Here is a 25,806-nt window from a genome sequence, read left to right as displayed (position 1 = left end):
CGGCCCTCGACATTGCTTCCCATTCGGAGTCCTCGGAAGTCTATTATTCATGCAGGTCCGAAGATACGAATTTTGCGCCTCTTTCGCCTGGACTAGTGGCAAGAAGTGTATGAGGAGGTCGGCAAGTTGCCGTGACCTCGAATGGACCTCCTCGCAGGGGGGACGCTCAGGCGAGGATTGGTCATCCTGCTGTACAAGATACTGTACTCTGTACTGCTGACATGATGTGCATCTGGTTTTCACAGTCTCCGCCCCTTTGGTCTGTCCTGGTGTCGATCTCGAATGTTTTCAAGCATGTCCCGGATCTGGAGATCCTCCACGCAGCCGGCGTGATATCAGCAAGCTCGGCTTGTCCAAATCAATTCATTTTTCATTCATTCACAATGACTTGCTCCCACCGATATTCCCAACCCACGGCATGCTCATCTCATTTCTGTGACATTTCCGGGATCCGTTGGCAAATCCAGCTAAGCTCCCAAACACCGTCGCTAATGTCATAATATCGTCCGGCACAGGCAGAAATGCACAGTTGATTGTTCGAAACCTCATCCAATAAAACCGGTCCATATGTGGCAAAACCGATAATTGACACATAAAGCTGCCTTCTGTCCGCCTGTCATGAAGAGCTCACTGACGTCCGTTAAGGCTCGATATTTTCCCCTCGGGCGCACTTCATGTTTCGTATGCGGCTTGAAAGTCGCCTCTGTCGCCAGAGGATGCCGCTGGTAACTTGTTGATCGGCCAACGGAAGGACTCTCACCAACTATCAAGTTTATTGTCCCTTCCGACGTCTTCGTCGAGCCTTGACTCCAGGTGTCCATAGAATACCTCGACACTTCTTCTCACCGCACTGGCACTTCGTCAGGTCGTCTGAATATTGGCCATACGCTGCGAGCGACTGAGGGTCTACTTCCTCTTGAGAGGGCATTTCCGAAGCACCTGCTCCATGATAATCGATTCGAATTTCCGTACCCGCGGGGATATCTCTGATCGCGAAGAAAGCCAGGTAATAGAGTTTTCGGTCCTCCTTGTGAGTCTGGACTGTGAAGCACCGGGCATTCGGCTTGCAGCTGTGGTTGACAAATCTCATGGCTGACCCGAAGTACTTGCCGTCCACATGATAGGTGGTGTTGTTGGACAATGGTGAGAACCAGTCCAGCGAGTAGATATAGGCCGGGTCATCGTCGTTCTCTGCCTCCTCCCGGCGCGCCAGCTCAGCCTCCGTGAGAACTTCGCCGAGATACAGCTCGATGAACTGTCCTTTGACGATGGCCTGAGATGAACGTACTCCGAAGCCGCATTTCTGAGTTTGAAAGATTTCGAGAGGAACGGTGCGACCTTTACTGACCACGCGATTCAAGCAATCCGGCCCGCAGCTGCAGACCTCGTTACATTCGGTTATTTCGTAGTGAGGTCCTTGAGGCTCCATCTCGCGTTCGATACACTCGTCAGAGAGGACGACAATGCCGTCCGGTCGTCGACTGTAAGTCCTATTCTCTGTAAAGCATATACAGGAAGACAGGGAGCAGTCGGTGCATTCACATCCTCTGTTCGTGGATGCCGGCGCCGGTCTGACTTTCTCGCCAAGGATGTACCGGTTGATAAACTGGAATTTACCGTGAAGACGCTTATCGTCAACGTCGTTGAAGAAGGTTAGTGGTGGCCAGACCTGCTCATCGAAACGACTCGTGAGAATGTCTCTGGCGGTACGAGAAGGGTGGATGAGTTTTGTGTTGAGACGTAGGCCTTCCACAGATTGCGTCAAGGACTCGACTTCCAGCTGAATATCGGATCGGTTCACCCTTCTCTTCTTCTTAGATGCCGCTCTTTGCATAAAAGCCTGCTCTTCTTCGTCTTCCACGCTGAAGGCTTTCGAATATCCAGTCTGTCCAAAGTACTGCTCGACCAACGTTGGGTTCTCCTGTACAAGCTGGGTAGAGTGCTTGAGCTGTTTGAACAGTCTCTTCCTCTCGGCCTCACGTTCCACCTTGGATTTCGGCGGCGGCCCTTGCGAATGTTTGAGAATCTTCCCAGGCGAGGTGTTAATCTCAACCACAATATGTGATTGTTGGCTTGGTCGATGACGGTCGAGGGTGGTTTTGCGTGGGACCTCGACTGTCACATTGCTTGAGCGGATTGACTTGTCGGTACTCGTAAGCGGCGGATGAATGAAACTGCGTGGCTTCTGGACGCTCCTTTGCCTATCGCCGCTTTCTGATTTCCAGTCGACAGCCATGCCGTTGGACAGTGTGCCGGACGACAATTTTGAGAGACTGCCATCCCCGTGTCGCCATTGTGAACCGCATTGCACTGGACCGACATATGGTGACCTGTAGTTGTTGGATTGCCTCACCTCTTGAACCTTGTCGAACAGAGGGCTGCGGCCAGTGGCAGAAGGCTTGGTATTTCTAGTCGGTAGTGCCGACGATGAGCGTGAGTGAGAAGGACTGGGAGACGAGTCGCCTGTAAAGTCGAGTACGTCAACAGCTGACCTCGAAGAGACTCTACCAGTATTTCCATTCAACTTCGTTCGAACAGCTGTGAAGAGAGATCTATCAGGTCGCGCAATACGCGATCCCGGTGATGGAAGGCGAATCGTCTTGGCATTTTCCGGCTTGCCACGTGACCGTGAGGTCGACCGAGTCCCATTTTCAGCAGGCGTGCGAGACTTGTGACGTTTGGAAGGAGGAACGAATGAAGTCTATTCAAAGGTCAAGTAAGCAGCAAGTCAGATTTAGCGCGCTCAGGAAGGTATCGGAAGGGGAAAGAAGTCGCGTATTGCTGGCGAGCTCACCTCGCGTTGGGAGTCAGAGTCAGATAACTCAATCACCACAGGGCTTGCCTGGCGCTAGACAAGATCAAAATGGTTAACTTTATCCTCACATGTAAGTTATGAGGTGAATAAAAGTTGACAACATTAAAGGGTATGCTTATACATGTGCGTAAGTGCATTGAGTCCAGCACCCGGCCGAAGCCACCGCGATGGGCAGCGAACCGGATAGGTTAAAAATAGCTATGAAGCATGCAGTTTAAAACGGAGGACAAGCGCTGAAAAGGACCTCACTTACTGAATGATCATTCTCAGTCTCTTCCAGCCTGCGTTTAGCGGGCATCACAGGCCCTGCGACTGCCATTAGTGCAGCGGCCGGCACGGAACTGCGCGATTCCGGTCTGCGATCCTTAATTGCTAATTCGAGATGTAGCATGAAAGAGATCTTGGTAGCGACTAATACAGACTTCGACCTGGGTTAGTTAGTGGGTTTAGAGGGTTACAATAGGATAGAAGGTGGGTTAAAAGTCAAGGAAGGAGAAAGTAAGGTAAATAGCTATTAGTAACGCTAAGCCTAATTTTACTACCTTACTAACTAGTTTAGTTTTCATAATAACTATATATTGATTTTCTAGATATATTAGTTACTTCTAGAAATATCTATAATATAACAGAAGTTTAGGTGTCTGTTAAATATATATAAAATATTAGGTTAATAAATAGAATATACTAAGTATCTACTTTTCGGTAGTAGGTAAACTAGCGAGACTTACTTTCCGCTCCACGAACTGTCTACATAGACGATCTGTGAATAACTTACTACCTGGGCAGTACTCGGGATCTCTCTCCTTTTAAAGCACCGATCGCAACATTATTGTTGAATAGGTCGTAGATATCTGTTGGATTAAAGCTCTTATAGGTGGGCGACCTGTGAGACGCCCACTGCGACGCCACTGATATGGTGCGGGGTGCGTGTTGACCCCCAAGTCATTGTCAGATATAGCTACTAGAGCTTACCAAGCCTACCAGGGGGACACCTACAACTCTTCATGCTTCGAGTCCTGGTTTGACCTAGAGGTCTAGGGGCACCTAATACCATTTATACCCTCAACTTTTACTCCCTGCCTATCGCCTTAGGCTGTTCCTAACAGTCACTCAACTGTCACAGCCTTTGACTTCCCTTGTCGCAGTTGCAGTTGCTGGTGGTTTTTACACTGGCCACTTTCCCAGTAAACCCAAAGCGTCTTGCGCATGTGAAATTATTCACCCTACCTCGACCACCTCGCACCTCGACCACCTCGCACCTCGACCACCTCGCACCTCGACCACCTCGCACCTCGACCACCTCGCACCTCGACCACTTCTCACCTCCATGTTTCAAATGTTTCTTGACCGATGAAAAGGCTGCTTCGAACAAGGCCATATGTAACATTTCATCCCCTCTCAGTGTTTCAGCCTCTTCACCCTTACTTGCTCGTCTGGACGCTTAGCTCTCTAATTCCCATGGACCTGTTGTGCCTTTACTGGTACTGTGTTACTCCGCTTCCATAGCTATCCACGGTCTATTTGTTCACGTCAATGTTGAAACTACATCATTCTTCGGAATGGAATGGATCGATCTGGTGTATTGCATACCAACTTAATTAGCACGTTCCTCCCAATCTAGAGATCCAACTTCGAACCATTTCCGTACGCATCGGTTAAACAGGGCCGAAATGCTGCCCATAATGCCGATGGTAACAACGCCTTCTCCGACGCTTCCCATAACATCGGCCCTACATTCCACAACCCGGCGTTCAGGCTGTGGTGGGCATGGCAAGACGTTGGCCTTATTCGTGGGGAAACGGGAGAAAGGAGCGTACGGAAACACTTCTAGCAGGGCAAGTCGTAAGTCGACTCACTGTACAAAATTATCCTGGTCGGTGGAGGTTCATCTATACAAAACCTGCCAAGGGTACGAACGGAATAGATGGAGCGCGTTCTAGTGTTCGGGGTCGTTTGTTTGATTGACGTTAGGTGTCGATAATAATGAGTTACACTCATTTCTTCAAAAAGAAACACCGTAGCAGAGGGAAGTTTGCGTCTTTGCGAAACCTGAGCCGTCATGCTGCCGATATGGTGATTGCTTGCGTCTCCCACCTCGATCTCTCATCGCTCATCTCACATCTCTCGTTCGTGGTCGGTCATTCCTCAATCCGCACCTGATCCCCCGTCCTCTCCACCATCATCAAACCCCATCTCCTCTCCTTCCTCCATCTCATCCTCCAACCCTCCGACGAGATACTTCTCACCCTTGCCCTCGGTGCCGTCGGCCACAACATTCCCATCTTGAACCTCACAGTTCGTCAACGATGATTTGTTGCCGACCTTGCTCTTCTTGCCGACCACCGTGCCCGTCAACACGCATTTGTCGCCGATCGTTGCGCCATCCATAATCACACAGCCCGTGATCCGCGTCCCTGTGCCAATGGAGACGGACGCGCCAATGACGCTGTTCTTTATCACGCACTGCGTGGCAATGGTGCTGTTGCTGTCGATGAGCGTGTCGGAGCGGGAGATGGTGACGCGTGGGGCGATCGTGGCGGTGGCGTGGATCTTCGCGGCGTGCGCGAACGGGGAGGCCGCCGATCTGGAGCCCGCCGCGGAATGCTCTTCCAGGGAAGGGAGTTTTGCCAGGGACAGGGAGACCGAGAGGAGGAGCGGTGTGCTGTCTACGCGGCGGACCAGTGGCGCTTCGGGTGCCGAAGGGAGGATGTATGACAGGATCGGGGGCACGAGGGGAACAAGGCCCGCATCTTCGATGAGGGCCGCTTGAGTGTTGTCGTCTTGGGGGGAGAGAGTGCGGTCCTCTACGTCGGTGTGTACGCGGGACGCGAGGCGAGCGATGCGCGGTGCCGTGAGAGACTCCGGTGCCGGATGCTCTGTGACGTGGGTGCTGCTCAGCGAGAGGAGGTCGATCTCTTCTTCGATCGGCCGCTCGTGCGCGTGCATATTCCCATTCTCCAGACGCGGCGGCGGTGCGAATATCTTTCGCGCGCCAAATCGCGCGCGGTAGCTTGGTTTGCGCCATTCTACCTTCGCCCACGTCCCCACCAGGTCTTCGCTGACGGATTCAAAATCTTCGTTGAGTTTGGCAAAGTCCTTGACCCAGTAGGGGAAGAAGTAGATGTGCGAGTCACGATACCTGGTCATGCACTTGATGGCGCCGTGCTTGCGCAGCAGAGATTGTCGGATCTTGAAGGACTTGTCTTCCTCGACTTGGTCCCATAGTTCGGACATGGGCATCGCCCAGACCAACTTGCGGAGCACGCCCTGCGATTGTAGAGAGGCAGTCTTTGCCAGAGGGAGGTTGTGCTCGGAGTCGAGTTTCGTGGTACACATAAAGTCGCATTCTTCGCCCTTGACGCTCTCCTCTCGGTCCACCGTGTTGTACCATATCGATAGACCACCACGACGGCCTCGCTTCTCGCCGCCGAGTGACAATAGCTCGGTTCGTGACGTATCTGATTCCAGGCCGGAGCTTGCACCGATGCCGCCAGGCCCACCCACCCGGGTGAAATACGTCTCCAGGAACTGGTCGCCTGGGATACCGCAGATCAGGTCGCAAGGGAGGAGCAAAAAGTCTGACTTGATCACCTCCTGCACCTCTGGCAGTCTGAGTAGTTCCGCCGTCGGAGTCGTGTATTCTAGTGACGCAGGGGCTAAGAGATCTGCCGACGGCGAGGGCAGGCTCGTGAGGTATGGATTTTGGGCCAGAGCAGCGGCGATCGTGTCTTTCGATGTTGGCGGCGTGACGAGAGTGATATCTGTTACGCCCATGCGATAACACCAGTCCAGCACATACCAGACCATCGGCCGATTTGCGACCTCCACCAGCGCCTTGGGAAATTCGGCGGGAACGCTGGTGAATGTGTTGAGTCCAATGCCTGGACCGCACAGGATGAGAGCCTGAAATCCCGTCTGAGGCATCTTGATCGCTCTTCTGACCGGATTTGCGGGCTGAGTGTGAAAGGTAGGCGATGCGGTTATGCGACGGTATTGTGAGTCATGCCCGTAATAGCAATGTGAGAGAGCGAGATTGCGCAACGGCGACGGCGTCCTGGTGTCCGCTTGATCCTCACTCTGGTCCCCGTCAACATCCAATTGGCGATGTAAAGATGGCGGTACCGGCTGATATGGAGGAGTTGCCCCCAACGTGCCTTGTCGTCCTCTGACGACGGCGGAAAGGCGTAAAAATTGGATTCGTGGATTTAGCGAATTGCGGGTCAGGCTGGTGCCAGCACTATCAGTCGCCTGGTTCCGTTGAGTCTCGTCAGCGAGTAGTCCGATGCCGTCAACGTCGCCCAGTCGACTGATAGAAGTTTCACCCTCGGATGAGAAGCGAGCCTGCATGTAGATGGAGGCTTCTGTTACTGGTGTGGCGTGGACGGGCGTCAGACGAGGCAAAATGGCTGGGCTTGGCGGGAATGACCTACGCCTGCGGCGCCCACGGAATGAGAAGAACAACAATGCCGCCGCATAAGTACGGAATGTCATGAGTTGGGGACGAAGCTTTGGGTCATGGTGTTTTGTTCATTGAGGCAGGCTCACTGCCTGCGCTTGAATCTGGTGCTATTCACCGTCTGACTGTGCCTACCGCCTGTCCCTCAATTCTCGGCCTGGGCCTGTTGACCCTCCTGGTCCGCACCCTCGCCATTCTGGCCCTCTCCGCCCGTCTTGTCCTCGCGCCACGCCTGCGCCAGCAACTCGTTCAACGAGTCCTGGAAGCAGTGGACGTTGTAGTCGATCAGGCCCTTCTTGTCCTTGGCCTCCGGGTTCTTGATGATGGTCACCAAGCAGAGATATCGATTCATCTCTTTGAGATAGATCATGGAGCCGTCATGAATGATCATGGACGACTCCGTCTCCTCCATCTGCTCGCCCAACACCACGCCATGCTTGCGCTCATGGCCGTACAGGTCGGTGATATCGACCGTGACGTCGATGTAGTCGGCGCACATTTCGTACACCTCCATGTCCACCGGCCGCGTGTCGCTGGCCACGTAGACCTTGGTCAAAATGTCGAAGAGGTACGCCTTCGCCATCCCACTGTTGTTCACCAGGGTGTTCATGAGGTTCTCCAGGGTGTCCAGATGTGGTATCAACTTCTGGACAACCCTGGAGAATGCCTCGAAGATGGAGTAGTCGTAGATAGAGGTCATGTGGTAGGTGACATTGGGGTTGATGTAGCCTGCGTCGTTCAAATCATCACCGACACGTTGCGCAATGTCCTGGTAGACTTCAGTTCTGAACTCATCATTCAAGCTGTCGATTTTGTGGATGAAGACTTCGACGTTGACGTGCGGGAAAGTGGTCTGAAGATTGAGAATTGTGGTAGTGAGCCGGTTCAACGACTCGGAGTAGTCGTCTTGTGCGTCAATGACCCAGACCAGCGCGCCGATTTCGGAGAAGATCTGGTTGGTGTCGAAAGTCGGATCGAAGTAGTCAATTTGACCAGGAAAATCCCAGATCTGGAAGTCCATGAACGAGTGCATGGTATCTTTCTGGATTTGAGTGGTGGATTCGAGGAACAGAGTCTCTTGAGGAGGAGTTTTGTGGAAGACGACGTTGGTGATTGACGATTTGCCGCTTCTACAATTTGTGTCAGTGATCGAGGACAGGAGACGGTGAAACCAGTTCATACCTGCGCTGCCCCATGAGTAGCAAGCGTGGCTTGCTTTGACGAAGTCGGCGATCCATCTCAGATTCTGTTGGTAGGGCCGGAGACTGGGGTTGAGGAGTTGATGATTCTGGTGGTAAAGAAGAGGAAGAAGACTCGACCGGTGGAACAAAGGGTCGCTTGCCTGTAGTGTGCGCCTTCAGAGCCAGGTCTTCGTCGCTATCAGTTTTGAGGAAGTCTCTAGGATGAGTAAAGTCAGCCTCTGGAAGATCAGGAATGGATTCGTTCAGGCGACTGTTGATCTGGGCCAATTTGAGACGCTCTTCAAGGCTGTCGACACTCTGTGTGCTCTTGGCGTCGTCTTCTCCTCGGCGTGACATCGTGGTGGTTGGCGACTAAGCGACGACGACTAATCGAGGGGATGATGATGTCGCTGGCGCGCGAAGAAGGAACGACATCATCCTGCCTCTCAAAAGTCCCAGCATCTGGCATACTGCCGCACCCATTGTTGCGCACCCTTTTGGACCTCCTGCGGACTGACATGAATGGGACCAGTCTGGAGCTGACAATGACTTTCACGTCTCGAGAGGTATACTCACATGGTCTCATCAAGTGTCCACACCATTCACATCTACCCCATGGTCCTGTTCTCAACCAGTGCGCATTATGCTTGAGTGTTTGAGCGGCTCAGAGCAAGCATCTACACGACGACAGCCCAGCGCCCAACACAGCTTCAGATAGCCACAGTCCTCAGCCCACAGACGAACAAGAACTTCGAGTCCGGAGAGCACGAGAATGGCCGAATGGATCAAAATCTTACAAGCAACAACAAGTGCGTGGACGACATGAGCTGCCGACAATGTCTGCGTTGCTGCTCAGATTACCTATTGCCTGTCGCCGGAGAGAGACCTAGATCCTGATATGTAGGTCTGTAGCACGAACCTTTGACGAACCTCGAGCTGCTCTTTGCGCAGGAATGCAGTGGAATTATATTTCTCCGCAAAGCCAAAATCCGGCGACGCACAAAGACACCAGTGCACGATACGGTGGGCGAATTCGAAGACAACGAAGTCTTTTCGATCTCAGATGTCCATTGTAAGATTGAAGTACTCGGTATAGAGCACACGACGTGATAAAAGACACTGAGGACATCCACCATACCCTACCTGGCATATCTACATGAATTGCTCGATCAGACAGCAGCTCGCGTGAAGAATGGCTTTGCGCTAATTCCAACAAAAAACCTCAGCTATATCAACCTGCTAATTGTTCATTAACCAGAATTACCTTGACCTATTACTTCATGCGAAACCCCGACCAAACATTGAATTAGTTTGCATCCATGTCGTTCACTTCGTCGTATGTCCCAAGACTGGACGACAGCTGCAACCAACGAGATCAATTGTTCAGCTTTGCCGGGTCCAGGTCCATCTGATCCGAAGAGGAGAGGGGCTAAGCAGCTAAGAATACAAACATCAGATCAGCAGCCTACAACATGTGCTCCAGACACCGAGGAATCGTCAACATACTCCCCGTTCCGCATGGTGGACCTCAGCAGATCCAGGACGGGAATGACCAGGTCTGTCTTGGGAAGAGAAAGGGAAGACCATACAACTGCAACTCTAATGCAAGTATGGAGTAATATAAACTCAAACAAATGCACGATCGACGGGACAGGGAGCCAGGAAGTAATACTCTACTTCGACAAAGTCTTGAGATCCCGAGCCACAAGTCCAAGCGTGCGTTAGAATACGCTCTTGACGGGCTGATATGATGCCCACAATCAGTGAGCTCTGTCACTCCACTCGACACATCTCGTATCACTCTGTCTGCGGCAATTGTTCTTGATCCGTCGTACAATTAGGATATAATCCTCCGCTCGTGTGCCTCTTGTGGATGCCCAGGTCACCACCGTGGATGCTCCTATGCCACTAATTCGGGCAGTTCGTGGGTGTTTAAGCTTTTCCTCAAGGACATGCTCGGTTTGGGGTGGTAATGTAAGCTGTCTGGCTGGAGAATGTAAGAGTTCCCAGTTCCGAAGCATCCATCCCCCCTCCTTAATAGGTCTGCAACCGCTTGTCAGCTTGGAACTTGTACGAGCAAACCATCCCGAAGCAGTGCGAAATTTGCGCTGCAGAGCCAGGGCAAACGCAAGAGACGACTGCTCTACAATGCAGAGGTCACAGGAAGCACAGCCAGGACTATCATCGGGGCTAACAGATGCCAACATTAGAATGTGGCTCCTCTCCCCTTCCATCAAAGGATCAGCTGAAGTGTTGTGTGCCCAGTAGGAGCCTGGACACAAGCTCAACATGCGTCTGGTGGAAGGGTCAGTCTCGTCGTCCTGTGCAAGTTAACTGGGAGAGGTCTATCCATGGCACGGGTTCGGAGGTCCAGCTGAGAGCAGGTTCGCTTCGGCTACGGTCAGCCTCACCAGTCGTGCAAGGCTACTCCGTAGAAGGATTCCCTTTCATTTGGAAAGGTCTAGCCGATTGACCTGATAGGGAAGTTGCACTGGCTGGGCTCTCGGCAGGACCAGTGATGGGAATGATTGCGACCAGTCGTGAGGACGACGACGGGACGCCCTGCCAGGTAAGGAGTACATAGTACCCAGTAGCTAATTATCGAACGGGGAAATGTGCAGCAGACGTGAATGGTGGACTTTCTGAAGATGACCGCCTTGGGGTCTAATCCAAGATCAGTAATCCTTAACGAATATAGACAAGGGCGTGCTGTCTTCGCAGTGTACCCACCGGGCCAGTACGACGTACAAGTTACATATGTACCCACTTACAATGTACAGTGCAGACAGTGCTAGATCCGGCGGATGCTGTGGCTGCACGGAAGATCATCAATCTTCCGCTGGCAATTCGAGTCCAGTCCGATGGGAGCATGGTCGACGAGCTGTTTCTGCTGCACGGTGCCGAGTTGCGCTCGCATCGCTTCTGACAAGTTTTGAGGACAATATGATTGCGCCACCTTGACTGGTCGAGATGCGCTTCGATCGCATCGCCAACATGCACAAAGCGCCGTCAGTGCTCCGCTTATCTCCTTTCATTCCTCCTGCTTACATTGGGTCAGTGCTCGTTTCCCGGTCCGACTGCCGTCTCGTTAACACATGGCTGGTCTGACATAATGAGACGTTATTTAACGCATGCTGACAGTTTACAGTAGCCTCGCCGTCTCTTGGCATGCGCCCCTTGATGTCAAGGCTACACGCAGAAGTACCCACCCCTATGTCACCGCTGATGATAAATGCGACCCGTCCCATCCAGGCCGGAATCTTCCTGACTGAAGCACGGAACATGAAGACGTTGCTGTGACCCAGTCCTCTACCGCCGGAGACGTGAACATCAACATCACAACCTCTTATCTGATATCAGGCCGTCACTATGGAGGCATCCCTGTTTCCACAGCTTTGTCGGTTGCTGAGTCTCCCAGCCGAAGTCAAACTCCACATTGTCGAGTTTGTAAGTCCAAGGCAAGCAGTTGCGGGTAAGAGTACGGATTGGCTGACAGGCGACTAGCTGGACAACCGGAGAGACCTCTACAACTTGTCCCAAACATGCCGTATTCTGGAAGACATGGTTATGGCTCGACTGTACCACACCGTCGACTTCGAACTGTCCCAGACTCGCAAGCCGACTTTCCGCGAGCCAGTCACCCAGTCAGTACGAGAGCTCACGATCCGAAATGGGCGGACCCAAAGGAGGGATTCAATGTACAGGCGCAGACGGATCTCCAACGCAGGCTCCACCAGCGCCGGTGTCAATGGCCTCCTGGAGAAGATCCCCAGAAATCAATTGACACGCTTCGAGTAAGCTAGGTCTTACCGTCGGGTTGTTATGCGGTCGCTGATCTTTTTCTAGGTTGTTTCACCAAACACCTATGACTCTTCAAGTGCTCGACTTCCTCGCTCGACGGCACGGGAGTACGCTCCAACACCTCTCCTTCTACGGCCTCGAAGCCGGGAAAGAGGGTCTCGTGCCTAAGACCCTCAGCAGCTTGGATGCTCGCACCGTGAATGATGGAGAAGGGGTGGAAAAGATCATATCTGCGAACAAGAAGACCTTACAAAGTTTGTGCCTGGGACAAGAGATGCAACTGATAGAACGATACCAGCAAAGCAGACTCGGTCTCTACAACCAGATACCTCAACCGAGCGAGATTTTCTTCACATCTGCATACGCGCTGGACTCATTTCCTCAGCTCCGCGAGCTCTCTTTGTCCGGTCTGGACGTGAGTCTTCTCCGGCCAGCATCGATACCGCAGGCTCTTTTCTTCTGCCGCCTCGAGCGGCTTGTACTAGAATCCTGCCCCGGCAGCATCGAACTTCTGGAATCAATCGCGAGTACCTTCCATTGGGCCACCACGGCTCCCGAAGCACCTCAAACCCCACAAGCGACCCCTTCGCTGAAACATTTCCTCTTCCGCCACGAAAATCCCACGACTGCGCTGAAAGACGCGACGGTCCGCTTTCTCACCTCCTTCACCGGCCTGCGCACCCTGTCACTGTTGTTCGAGAATGCTGCCGTCTTGGAGCGGCCTAGCACATTCATCGCCGAGCACGGTCCTACCCTTGAGACCCTCGTCTTCGAATCACGCATCCAACCGCGCGAGCACTTGTCACTGGATACATCCCGCCCGTTCGGTGTCGGCGGCTACAGCCACGAATTGTGGGAAGAATCCATCAACGACATTGCTCGACTGTGTCCCAACCTCGTCGAGCTAGGCATGGGATTTCCCTGGACAGATGAAATGGTGCGGCTCAGAAAGACGGCCCTGCCGACCCTTCAGCACCTCAAGACCATTCATATACGCAATTTCCCCGAAAATCAGGCCTTCAGCCAATTAGGCGACTACAGCATCAAAGAGTACGCGACCAAGTTCATCGAGTGGGTGTTTCCTGCTCGGGTCGGTGGCGCGCGACCAGCGTTGGCACACCTCGCCATCGGCCCTACCATCTACGAAAGCAGGTGGAAGATCACACCGCCGCTAGAGCCTCAGTCTCAGACTTCGGCAACGACATCCACGAATACGAGCACCACGCATCCGACGACGACAACAACAACGACGACAGCCTCCATGCCAGCCTTCTATATGTCCACGCACAGGCCCACGCCACCGCCCCCGCAAGCACGAGCCGCAATGCGGTCTCAACCACCGGAGTTTCTGAGGACCCACCACTTCTGCCTCGACTGGGCGAAGACGCGATTCAACCGCTGGTCCGCCTTGATCACGCCCGTGAGCGAGAAGTTCATGGAAGAGATCACAGGGCAGAAACCCCTGCGTGGCGTTTTCGAGCAGGTGTGGTTGAGATAAGTGGATGAGTGAGTGAGCCAACGAGAGAATGAAGTGGTGAATGAATGCATGTGCGTTCCATTCTATCCATACATCTCCCAACGGATCTGAAACTTGCTCGCATCTGCTCGTTGGTTACTCGGTACAAGAGTTATGATGGTTGGATTCGGAGGGTAACGCAGCTAGTTTGGTCACTTGATTTGGTTCTTTCCTTTGCGTTTTGTCTCGGACGCTTGGTTTCTTCATCATTTCCTTTCCGTGCATTTCTTGTTTTGAACCAGCGCATATACAAGCTAAGATATGATACCCTATAGACTACCTAGGTACTTTTGCCGGGACGGAAAGACGATACAATACAGTGCAGTGCAGTGCAGTTCGTTGCGGAGCTGTGTTTCATCATTGTCGGAATAGAGATACGTGCGGACTACTTCGTACACATAATTATACACAGAAATCGACCTCCTCCAGCGAAGTTCTGATCTGCTCAGCTGCTCACAGTACTGGGGCTCCCCCGTGTCTAGACCGGCCCCCTTTTCTGTGCCTCGAGTCACAGTACTGTACTGTACGCTGGTCTCGTACAATTTGTCCACGGGCTGTTTCTTTCAGTCGCTTATATCCTGCATGTGCCAGCCAGCCAGGCAAGCCTCATCAATCCCGTCAAGCGAGTAGACTGGCTCCGGCTGTACGGAAGTAAGTACATTACAGTAAACTGCACGAAAGGTAATCGCGCCGTGTACAACGTACAGTATATCGCGTGAAAGGCTCCTGGAGACGCGCATACTTGGGCCTTTGAAGCCTAGGTACTGAGCCTTTGAGGATGATTTGAAAGGAGGCGTGATCGACCGGGGGAAATATACACATGGATATGCCGGCATATACGAAGAACTTCGTATACAATACAAGTAGATATAAATATACATGTACATATACTCCGTACATACTGTACATACTGTACATAGAGATGCCTGCTATGTACTCCGTACAACGCATACCTAGGATAGTCAAGTGCGTGTCACGCGTGGTACCTAGGTATGCATCCTCCGCATACAATACATACAAATATATATGTACATACCCCGTACTATACATAGAGATGCCTGCTATGTACTCCGTACAACGCATGCCTAGGATAGTAAAGTGCGCATCGCGAAACTCGCAAGAATCACTCCGGTTTTGTCGGCACGTAATCTGCCCCCAGTAGGACCACCGCGATCAATCACGCCTGGTCATCTATCTCAACGATGCCCGGAGCCACTACCGTTTATCTTGCATGTATTTGATTGGCTTCGTGGTGTTGATTCCAACGCTTCAGCCGTTGAATCTTCATGTCCTCCGCCGTCACGGGGGCGGTCCTTGTGTTCTCCTGCGCAAGGCTTTGAATCTTAGGTTGTTTACTCGGGAATTTCGGGTTCTCAGACGTGGTGGGATGGAGAAGATGTGGCGAGAGTGTCGTCGTCTGCGGCTCGGGTGTGGCCTGTTGGCGACCTCCCGAGCCCATTCCCCTGCTCTCGCTGGCGGGCTTTTGGTCGTGGCGGACAATGCGTTGGTGTAGTTGATGGTCCCATTCCCAGTCTCCAGACTTGCCTCCACTTTTCGCCGTGACGCGAGTGCTTGTCATCACCATGCATTTGTCCACGCCCTTGAGCATGTCGTACATGGTCAGTCCGGCCACGGAGGCGGCGGTAATGGCCTCCATTTCCACACCCGTCTTGCCCTCGCATGCGACCGTGGCTGTGACCAGGACTCCGCCGTGGAGGGTCTCGACGTCGGCGGCCACGTGTGGGGTTCGCCCTGCGTCCGCTTGGAAGGCTTCAGAGAGAGGAAACGGCACGTTATCTCTCTTGAAGGGCTCCAGGCGGACTGTGACGCCGGTGATGTTGAGCCCAGGGTGGGCGAGTGGGATAAGGTCAGAGGTCTTTTTCGCGGCTTGTATACCCGCGATGCGGGCCACGGCCAGGGCATCGCCTTTTTGGAGCCGTGAAGCAAATAACACATTGTAAGTGCCCTCATGCGAGAAGAGCAGTAAACTGGTAGCTGTCGCGGAGCGTGAGGTCGGTTTCTTCTGTGCAATGGAGACCATATGCGCTTCGCCATCGGCAGTAAGATGACTGAGTGTTGTGACCCCTTCAGTGGAGGTTGCAGTGTCGTTGGCCACGCCCGAGTCAGAGCGGGTTGCCGCACTCTGTCGCTCGTCTGCCACAGCCACTGGTGCACTGGCTGAAGAAATTCCACCCGATAGTGAGCTCCCAAGATGTGGATGAGTTGGTGAAGTTTGATATCTGTCTCGACCATAAGTGCTTGAGTGGCGTCGAGCCCAAGCCCGAGCCCGAGCCCTAGCCCTCGCGATTTTCAGCTTGCGACGATCTCCGACGTTGCTTGTCAAGTATTCCCTGAATTTTGTACCCTTTATAACAATGTCAGCCTCGGGCGTTGCTCCTGACGACCTTGGTTCTCGGCTGGGCCCCGGCGTCCGCCTAGATGTTGCTGGGACATCATCTACCAACGTCGTTGGGATATGACGATGTGTAGGTTGGCCGTGCACATATCGGAATGCACTATATCTCAACCGTGCTCTGGTCAATGAACTTGAATTACTGAACTTTCTGAATCCGGCGGGGAGGACCGGGTAGAGCGAGGAAAAGCAGCGCGTTTGAGACCACGAAGGAGGTGAAACGGATGGGTGGAGCAAGTGGGTTGGTATAAGAGGCTGGCGGAAGGTAGAGATTGGGCTGAGGTGTCTTGAAAGGACTGTCCTGGACGACGAAGCTGGCAGTTGCTGGGTGGCAGGAGCATCATCTACAAGAAAATCAAAGTCAGCGGGATCACTGACCAAGCGCGCGCCTTGAACAGAACAAGGACCAGAAATGAGGTAGATCTATGTTCACAGTAGATCTATATTCATTGCCATCGTATACATTGCCACATGGCGCATTCCGTCGTGACTGCATGAAAACCTGGGAGGATGGATTAGGATGTCAAGGCTTACCCACCGATGAGGATCATTGGCCTGTTCTTCATGTTTTCCAAGTCGCCAATGCCAGCATGCTTCTCTTCTTTGCGCTTCACCGCCATGCCGATTACATCAAGCAGTTTGGCTTCCTTCTCCGAGAATCCCAGAGCGCCCGTACTTCCGCTCAGCTGCTGACGACGGTCCATTTCCAGTTGGCGGATGGCTTCCATGGCTTCCGCATCAATGGGTCGGCCATCGTTTGACTCACGGAGAATGTCACGAAGCGAGACTTCCGAGTTTCCGAAAAGACACACCTTCAGATTACCATCCGAGGTGATTCGAAGCCGGTTGCACGTGCCACAGAAATTGTGCGTCATGCTCGTAATGAATCCGATTCGACCAGCGAAACCGGGAACCTGGTACGTTTTGCTGGTGTCGTTCTTGTGGTCCTGTACCTTCTCAACATGTGGGTATTTCTGCCGTATCAGAGCCAGCATCTCTCCGAAGCTCATCATTTTCTTCTCCGACCACTTGTTCCCGTCGAATGGCATATATTCAATGAAGCGAACCTCGACATCTTGGTTCCGGCCAAGTTCCACAAAGGGCAAGATTTCGCGTTCGTTGAGACCGCGCATTACCACACAGTTGATCTTCAGCTTGATACCGGCGCCCAGCTTGTTCATTTCGAGAATTCGATCAATAGATTTCATCACCGCCTCGTGACCGTTCCTGCGCGTCATGATCGCAAACTGGTAAGGGTCGAGTGTATCCAAGCTCAAATTGACGCCCGTCAAGCCGGACTCAACCATCGAGTCCAGCTTGCGATGTAATGATATGCCATTTGTTGTTATGCACAGCTCTTTGAGGCCATTACTCCTCAACTTCCCGATTTGATGCATGAGATCCAATACGTCTTTTCGAACCGTAGGCTCTCCTCCCGTTAAACGGATTTTATCCACGCCCTGGTCAACAAACAATTCTGCGAGGTATACGATTTCGGGCGTGGTCAGCAGATGGGCTGGCGGTGAGAGCTGAATGCCTTCCTCAGGCATACAATAGAGACATCGCAGGTTACACCTCTCGGTGATGGATATTCGTAGGTAATTATGTTGGCGGGAATAATTGTCGGTTAGAAAGGACGAGAATTGTCGCGGCTCCTTCTCGCTTCGAAGTTTGTCGAGGCGCGGCCGCTTCGCTTCGGGTACTTGATCACTTCGAGCGCGAGGAGAATCGACTCTGTGCGCCTGCCATTGGGGTAAGTCTGGCTCAGAAGGCGGCGTAGATGCATTGGCTGCGGTAGATAGCTGACGCTGAGGATATCGAGGTGGTTTGGAGTGGCGAAATGACTGCGGCCTCGTCTGGCGCAGGAGACTCGCCATTAACTGCTTGAAACCGGCCTCAGCCATAATGAAGAGGAAGAAGGATCACTGGACACTCCTGACATCTGGAACGTGGAAATGGACTTTAATCATCCTCTGTTGAACGGCTAGGGAGAATAAATCACGCCCCGCAGGCAAGCAGTGCTGTAGCCGTGACTAATGCTTGAAATGGTCAAATGGAGGAAAAGAACAAACCAAACAACTGGCTGCGTCGGCAGTGACGGATCTCGCACGAGGTCCGTACGAGGTACGGAGTACGAGGAGAAGGGGGTCGGCACGTCACATGACTTGAGCAGCCACATCTCAGCGCCACAGTTCGGTAACTCCGTGGCTTCTGCCAGATGAGCCAGATGCGGGCATCACTGGCGGGTTCTGCCTGAACGCATGTGCAGGTAATGTCCCCAGCTGAAACAGGCACACAGGAGAACGAGATGACCAAGTGGATAACACACATTCTTGAATATAGCGCGCCTAAATATCCACGACCGGGTAAAGATTGTCAGCCAGACACTCCCAATCGCTACAGGCACACGCAGAGAACCTCAATACTGGGAACATATGTCAGTCCGGAAGACCGGCGGATGATGAGCCTGATGTTTGAGGCGCGCAAACGGCTGATCGCACACTTACCGGAGTCACGTGAGGACCCTCGGACGCCTCTCACTGCTGGTTCAGAAGGGTTTCATGTTGCGCACTGCGAGGCCGCTACTTGGCCTCTGCTCTCGACCGCGGCTCGACAGTGTCTATCTTGGCCTCTGCCGTGAAAGAGGCAGCTGCGGTGGATGCCAATGATCAAAGGGCGAGCAATGCCAATACATTGGCAACTCTGGGTTAAAGAATCATAGTAGCCTAATGGCGGAGGCAACTTCTTATATCATTGGTGGAGATTGCAGCACTGACATGCTGATCACGGAGCGATAAACCGCCGATGTCCCTCAGCGCCCTCGTAACTCGCCCGTCTCGCTGAAGTGGGTAGTATCTCGCGAAGCACAGCCTCTGTCGGCCCCGAGTGTGTGGTTTGAGAGTGGCTCCTCACATCCAATGCTGCCAACTTTCTGCTCCCTTATCCTCCGTCTCTCTTTGTTCCCTGCTCCCCGGCATCTCACTCTCTTCGATCACTCCCTCGTTTCATATCCAAGTCGCCGTCGATACGCCTCATACCACCTCTCAGCGCCTCGACGACGATTTTCTAAGGGCACAATTGAGGTGGAATTGAGTTTGAAGACCATCCGAACGACTTGTGCCTATTTTTGGCACAATTGACCCGCGCAGGCATCTAGGCCACGCACCTCTCCAGCCATGACTTACAACTCGGCTCACTCGAGCATGGCTGAACTCAACACCAACTTCAATACCGACTACGACTCTTTTCTCATCGATTCACCAGACATCAAGCCTGTTCCGATGCTGACACCCCAATCGTCCGTCCCTCCATCGACTACAACCCCTACCTTTCCGGGCCCGAGCTTCCAATACGACCTGTACCATCAGCAGACAGGCATTCCTCGAGGAGCACTAGCGAGCACTTTCAACATCAACAAGGCCACTGGGCTGCAATACCACGAGAACAATGGAGGGTTTATAATGCCAACCGAGACTTTGAACATGCCGTTGAGCGACCTTGATGACCTTGACTTCTCCCGCAATCCGGGTGATATGGATTTTGATGACTCGCCAATCGGTCTCCCGACAATGTTCTTTCCCGAAAACTCTTCTGGTCCGGCTCAGTTCGTCAGCCCAAATACTTTGGTGGCCCCGACCAATACCTCTTCTACTCCTATCAAACGAATCTACCCTGGCATGCATAGCCAACAGGCTGCTCTTGCAAAGGCGCAACAGGCACAGAAGCAAGAACAGTTGGCCCGCCAACAGCAGCAACGTCCACAGGGACAAAAGCCTCTTCCCGGTTCATCCCCTACAAAGACTCAACCAGCCAAGGATCCTCTCGTCGAAGAGAGCATCTCCAAGGTCCTGAATCGCATGAGACAGGCCAGCGCGGCTTCTGTATCTGAGGACGACGACGGTGCTTCCGGTGGAATGTCCAACATGCCTCGGATCAAGAAGGACGAGGATGAAATGGACGAGGACGAACGTCTTCTGGCGAGTGAAGAGGGCAAGAAGCTCTCTAGCAAGGAACGTCGACAGCTCAGAAACAAGGTCTCCGCTCGCGCTTTCCGTTCTCGAAGGAAGGGTAAGGTTTCTTGCTTGAAGTATCACATCCAATGTACTAATTGATTTGACAGAATACATTAGCCAACTCGAAGGAGAGGTTGCCACCAAAGTTCAAGAAGCGAACGATCTGCGTGTGCAAAACCAGCAGCTCCGGGAAGAGAACAACCGTCTTACCGACCTCACTCGGATGCTGTTGTCTTCGCAAGCCTTCTCTGGGTTTTTGCAAGAACTTAGCCAATCTGGCTTGCCGCCACCAAATCTCCAGAAGAACATCCAACAGCCGAAGCCTGTTCAGGCTCAGGCTCAATCCCAACCTCAGCCGATGAAAAAGGATGTCGGCTCCAGTGCAGCTTCTCAACAACTCCAGAATCAACCACCTCAAATTGGAATGGCATTGATACCCGAGACTCCCGTCGACTTCTCTGTTCTTCAACCATCAAATGGATGGATGAACGCAGTCCCAACCAACGATTATCATGTCTACGCTGTGACCGAGCTGCCCCCACACCCCACGCTCGATCTAGAAAGCCTCTCTGGGAAGTCCCACCCTGAGAAGGGGTCCTCAAAAGCGTTGAAACAAGTCCCGCGACTTCCAGAGCTGCCTCCCTCGATGATGATGACCACCACTGCTGTTGAAGCCCCGGAGGTTGATGACTCCATAGCCCTCGACCAGAACACATTTGCACTATACTTCAACTCCTCTGCCTCGGAAAATCATTGCTCGTCGGAAGGGAATGACCCCGGTCATGCCGAAGAGCCCGCAGAGCTCTCAGAGGAGGAAAGCATGACGAACCTAAAAAGAATGTGCGACGATCTGGATGATAGCTGTGTGAAGCTCGCCGAGTTGACATCACATATGGAATGAAGACCTACCCCAATGATTCATACTTTCGGTTGCTGAGGCCTGGATGGGAATTCAAGAGCCATTAACGGTTCGTTCTGCTCATCTCATTGATGCCAGTACATAGCTCTTGAAATTATAGATGAGCTCTTGAAATTATAGATGATTTATCACTTCAAGTATTCGTTGTCTCTTAGCATGGGTACGAAGTATTGTAAAAGGCTCGATCATGTAGAAATCGTCCGTTCAGTTGTTCGCGTCGGATGCCGTGGATGGTGCAGATTCCAGGTGACGCAAGGCAAAATCGCAGCCTTGTCCACAAGTCTCAACTTTTCTACACACGATTGACAGACTGGAACTGCAATAAAGACAGATTTAGTCAGACACTCATTTGATGTCACTCCTCCTTCTATTTGGTAATCGTGTGCTCTCAGACAAAACTTCTCCTTCACAGAGTTATTTGCGTCGTGATATGCGGTAACACACGTTCCTTCTCAACCGATCCGCCGTGGCTATCTCGGCTTGTGTCTTTCGACAGGCACCCACAGCCAGGCTATTCCCTGCGAGATATCCTGCTCTCTCTGAGCGAATCTCCGTTTCTTCCTGTATCAGATTGTCCTGGCCAGTGCAACCTGTTCAGAATCCTTCGCACAGTCTGGTCTTGCGGCCGTGGCAGCGGCTCGACCCGAGTCTGGTAGATCGTTCCTTGCTACACTGGCCCCGCTACTGGGATGAAGCAAAGACTGGCATACGAGCAAGAAGTCCTCATACCCCTAGAGCCCGCCTGAAGGAGAACTCCGTCGACCCTCGAAATCACTACCCTCCCAAATTGCTGCAGAGATCCTACCACTCGCGAGGTGAACAAGATCAGGATTTATCGCTGGATCCTTTTACACCGAGCGCCTACAAGTTCGATCGAATGGCACAACTGAGGGCGGGCGCCGGCTCTGTGGGCGCCGGCTCTGTAGGCGTGCGCACCAACTTCCATTTCGAACTCGTTACGACTCCCACCTCAGATACCCCAGGCACGACCCTACTTCTGCACTTCGCGACGAAGAGATATCTTCTTGGAGAGATCACCGAGGGGACACAGAGGGCATGTATACAACGTGGGGTCGGGCTGAAAAAGGTTCGAGGTCTCTTCCTCGCGGGCAAGACACATTGGAACAACGGAGGGCTGATTGGCATGATCCTTAGCCTGGCTGATGTCCAGCAATCCGAGCTGGATGAAGACGGTGTCAAGCGTCCGAGACTGGACATACACGCAGGTCCGATGCAATTGCACTCGCTGGCATGTGCGAGGAGATTTGTCTTCCGGACAGGGATGCCGTTGTCGGTGCATGAGGTTGATATCCGCAAGACCACCACCGACCCACAGCCTATTCATGAAGATGAAAATATCCGCGTATGGTCACTTCTGACTCAAGATGCCTCTAACAACATTGATGGCGTCGCAATCGATGAAGCGCAGTTGGAAATCGAGCAGGAGATTCGGAAGAAAGTCGTCAATAACATGTTCGATTCGGATTGGAGACGGGATCAACTATTCCAATCCAAGCTGAAGGACATCAAGCTTCCTGCCGTTGTCTACGTGCGCGATCCAGAGACAAAGACGCTAGTCTCTTACCCAGTCCTTGACCTCGATACGACGCCGCTCTCACCAGACTCTGATGTCCTCCATCGCAATCCCTGGCCTGCCTCCACTGTCGGAGAGCTACCCCCAGCATTCGGTCTGTCTCGTGGTGCGGCAATGTCGTATATCGTCAAGGGCCACCCCCAACGCGGGAGTTTCGATGTGAAAAAAGCCATAGCCTTAGGTATGAAACCTGGCCCGAAGTTCGCACAACTGGCAGCAGGTAGATCGGTCGAGAGCGATGATGGTACTGGCACAACGATTACTCCGGAGATGGTCCTAAGCCCAACTCGACCCGGGAGAGGTCTTGCCTTGTTCGACGTACCCTCTGTCGTCCATCTTGATGATCTTGTACGGAACCTGAACAAGCAGACGGACCAGCTTTTGGATGGTGTAGAAGCCGCGGTCTGGATCACCCGGCAAGATGTCGTAGGGACCGAGCAATTTCAAAGTCTACTGCATCGACTGGGGCACATGAGGCACATCATCTCGGATGCGTCCCTCTGCAATGACCACATTACTCATGATTCCAGCGCCTTATCTTCAAGCCAGCTAGCTCAAATCGCCCCAAATCTATTCTCGGTTCCTCGTTTCGACAACTCAAAAGCGTATCGTCCTGCGCTGGATAAATATGGGGCCGAGTTACGCTCCTTAGTTGCCGATCCACAGGTCGTCCTGGCAAAAAGAGGCTTAAAAGTGCAAATCGAGCCAACTTTCGCCATCGACGAGAAAGAGGTAGCTTCGAACCTCGACTCTGCCTCGTTCGCGACTGTTCTAGAACCAGCGGTCCAAGAATTGCTACAGGACGATATATCTTCGTACCGGGCTGCAACTTCGGCTTTCGTTCCAGGTGCGGACTTACAAGAACCAGAGATCATTACTCTGGGGACCGGTTCTGCAGCTCCTTCAAAATATCGCAATGTCTCAGCAGTACTTTTACGCATGCCGCAAGGCATGGGGAACTACCTGTTCGATTGCGGAGAAGGCACCCTTGGTCAGTTGAAGAGACTGTACGACGTACAACAACTGGACGACGTTTTGTTCAACTTGCGAGCAATATGGATTTCTCACCTTCACGCCGATCATCATCTCGGCACTCTTTCGGTGCTGAAAGAGGTGCACAAGACCGTGGGCAGACTGGCCGGATCGGAGAGTGTGTCTCTATCGCCACCTTACCTGCTCTCCGAGATCAACATGTTGGACTACGTAGATGAGTACCAGTCCGTGCTGGGGCTGCCAACCAACGCACTTTGCACGCCGATACCTTGCAACTCCTTTAAGGGGTTGTCGCACCGTGGAGAGCCCTTTGACATTGGGCAGCACGACTCTTACATCAAAGAATGGCGGACTGTGCAGGTTAATCACTGCCATGGAGCGCAAGCCGTCTCGGTCACGTTCAAGAATGGATTCAAATTCTCCTACAGTGGCGACTGTCGACCGAGTGAGAATTTCTGCGAAATTGGTGCCGACTCGGATGTTCTTGTACACGAGGCAACATTTGACGATGGCATGGAAGGAGATGCAAAGGCCAAGAAACACAGTACAACGGGTGAAGCCGTCGGCGTTGCGCTGAGAATGCGCGCAAAGAATCTCATCCTAACGCATTTCAGCCAGCGGTACCAGAAGATACCCGTATTCAGCAGTGTCAAGATGCCCGAGCGCGTATCTGAGGAGGATCTTCTGGATGATGTGGATGCTGAGATGACCAACGGCACCGTCCCTATAAATGATGATGGTGCCGATGAGCGTCCGCGAAAGCTCGCTCCTACATTATCGTCGTCCTCCTGGGTTGAAGCCGATGCTGCGCGTGAGCTTCCTGTTGCTGTGGCGTTTGACCTCATGCGCATCAAGGTCTCGCAGATTAAAGACATGAGAAGACTCTTTCCGGCCATATCCAAGATGTTCGAGATTGAGGAGGAGAAACGAGAGAAGGCCCGCTGTGACACTGCTGAACAGGTCAAGATTGAGGAAGAAAAGAAACGTGCCGCGAGACAGGAGTCGATGTCGAAGAACAGGAAGAAGAAAGACGAACTAAATCGAGCGAAGCAGATGGAGGCAAATAACAAGACGAGTAAGAAGACCAAGAGAAAAGCCAGTGGACCAGCAGTTGACCATGCGGAGCAGACTCGGACGACGCAGGCGCAGGCTCCAGGAGAGAAGGGTGAGCGTGCAATAGCAAACGGTGCCACTGAGCCAAGGAACGTGAACGGCAGCGGTGTCGATGCAGGTGAGAACGCCGTCTCCAGCGTCACGGCGACTGCCACAGGCGTCCAGATTGGCAATGGCGCGAAGGCGAACAGGCAGGATGACCCAGCCCAGAATCCACACCGATTAGGCTCCGCCCCTAAGAAATGGGAACCTCATGATGCCACCGCAGTCAAGGAGCACGAGGTCCAGAGTCCGGCGAAGCGGCGCAAGACTGAGTGAGAATCAGGCCAGCTGCAACTCGCCTCCTTGATGCGTAGCCAGCACCGTCGTGTGCGCAACTCTCCTAGGAACAGCACCGGCGGAGGACGAGCGAAGTAATCGCCCTTTGATTTGATGATGGGAAAGGCTTTGCCGCACACTGTATCATAAAGACGCGTTCTACATTTGAGGCCCTTGACCTTCAACAGCGCGTTTCAAGGTCCTTCGATCACCTGCGTCGCGCGTCGTTTCCATCGCAAATCTCGGAGAAACTCTGTCAACTACATAGCGATCTTCGACATGGATGTCGGGTTCGGTATGTGCTCCCGTCCACTACCTCTGCAGAACCATCCAAATATACTCTAGCATTCTGTCTTGGGACTGATTTGCAGCATTGAAAATTTTCAAGGGCAAGGCTGAATTGTCTTCAGTTGAACGTGCGATGGCGAGGCGCCTCCGGGCAGTGGATTGATGGCGCGACTGCCTCGTCTTCCCACAATGCTTGCATCTTCACGTACGAGGCAGTCATGTATAGCCACTTCCTCTATCTCAGGCTCTTACCAACACAACTCCGCCAGACCATATCGAACAGAGTCGGACTACCGAATTGCACTATCCAGCGAAGCCACATTCAATTTGCCCGGGTCACGCCCAGAGCCATCGTCATTCACTCTGGGCTGTCACAAAGAGTATAT

At 52.8% G+C, this 25,806-nt stretch overlaps 8 protein-coding genes across 8 annotated transcripts; 3 read left to right on the top strand and 5 right to left on the bottom strand.

The window, feature by feature from the left end:
• Positions 1 to 772: 772 nt before the first annotated feature.
• Positions 773 to 2,236, bottom strand: G647_08754 (uncharacterized protein; the record flags this gene model as incomplete). The annotated part of the gene is made up of 1 exon (XM_008733061.1): positions 773 to 2,236. One exon carries the CDS (start codon positions 2,234 to 2,236, stop codon positions 773 to 775), a length of 1,464 nt encoding a protein of 487 aa, XP_008731283.1.
• A 2,724-nt stretch (positions 2,237 to 4,960) lies between these two features.
• G647_08753 (uncharacterized protein) lies at positions 4,961 to 7,162 on the bottom strand (the record flags this gene model as incomplete). The annotated part of the gene is made up of 1 exon (XM_008733060.1): positions 4,961 to 7,162. One exon carries the CDS (start codon positions 7,160 to 7,162, stop codon positions 4,961 to 4,963), a length of 2,202 nt encoding a protein of 733 aa, XP_008731282.1.
• Positions 7,163 to 7,416: 254 nt separating this feature from the next.
• G647_08752 (uncharacterized protein) lies at positions 7,417 to 8,809 on the bottom strand (the record flags this gene model as incomplete). Its single annotated transcript, XM_008733059.1, has 2 exons — positions 7,417 to 8,401; positions 8,454 to 8,809. 2 exons carry the CDS (start codon positions 8,807 to 8,809, stop codon positions 7,417 to 7,419), a joined length of 1,341 nt encoding a protein of 446 aa, XP_008731281.1.
• Positions 8,810 to 11,821: 3,012 nt separating this feature from the next.
• G647_08751 (uncharacterized protein) lies at positions 11,822 to 13,751 on the top strand (the record flags this gene model as incomplete). Its single annotated transcript, XM_008733058.1, has 4 exons — positions 11,822 to 11,899; positions 11,957 to 12,246; positions 12,299 to 13,435; positions 13,544 to 13,751. 4 exons carry the CDS (start codon positions 11,822 to 11,824, stop codon positions 13,749 to 13,751), a joined length of 1,713 nt encoding a protein of 570 aa, XP_008731280.1.
• A 1,240-nt stretch (positions 13,752 to 14,991) lies between these two features.
• Positions 14,992 to 15,810, bottom strand: G647_08750 (uncharacterized protein; the record flags this gene model as incomplete). The annotated part of the gene is made up of 1 exon (XM_008733057.1): positions 14,992 to 15,810. One exon carries the CDS (start codon positions 15,808 to 15,810, stop codon positions 14,992 to 14,994), a length of 819 nt encoding a protein of 272 aa, XP_008731279.1.
• A 902-nt stretch (positions 15,811 to 16,712) lies between these two features.
• G647_08749 (molybdenum cofactor biosynthesis protein A) lies at positions 16,713 to 18,086 on the bottom strand (the record flags this gene model as incomplete). Its single annotated transcript, XM_008733056.1, has 1 exon — positions 16,713 to 18,086. The coding sequence occupies one exon, from the start codon at positions 18,084 to 18,086 to the stop codon at positions 16,713 to 16,715; it is 1,374 nt and encodes a 457-aa protein (XP_008731278.1).
• A 1,272-nt stretch (positions 18,087 to 19,358) lies between these two features.
• On the top strand, positions 19,359 to 21,096 carry G647_08748 (uncharacterized protein; the record flags this gene model as incomplete). Its single annotated transcript, XM_008733055.1, has 2 exons — positions 19,359 to 20,250; positions 20,303 to 21,096. The coding sequence occupies 2 exons, from the start codon at positions 19,359 to 19,361 to the stop codon at positions 21,094 to 21,096; spliced, it is 1,686 nt and encodes a 561-aa protein (XP_008731277.1).
• An 895-nt stretch (positions 21,097 to 21,991) lies between these two features.
• G647_08747 (uncharacterized protein) lies at positions 21,992 to 25,132 on the top strand (the record flags this gene model as incomplete). The annotated part of the gene is made up of 1 exon (XM_008733054.1): positions 21,992 to 25,132. The coding sequence occupies one exon, from the start codon at positions 21,992 to 21,994 to the stop codon at positions 25,130 to 25,132; it is 3,141 nt and encodes a 1,046-aa protein (XP_008731276.1).
• Between the last annotated feature and the right edge of the window lie 674 nt (positions 25,133 to 25,806).

This window comes from Cladophialophora carrionii (genome assembly GCF_000365165.1).
Source record: "Cladophialophora carrionii CBS 160.54 unplaced genomic scaffold supercont1.8, whole genome shotgun sequence".
Lineage (NCBI taxonomy): Eukaryota > Fungi > Ascomycota > Eurotiomycetes > Chaetothyriales > Herpotrichiellaceae > Cladophialophora > Cladophialophora carrionii.
This window is presented reverse-complemented; position numbering and strand designations above follow the sequence as displayed.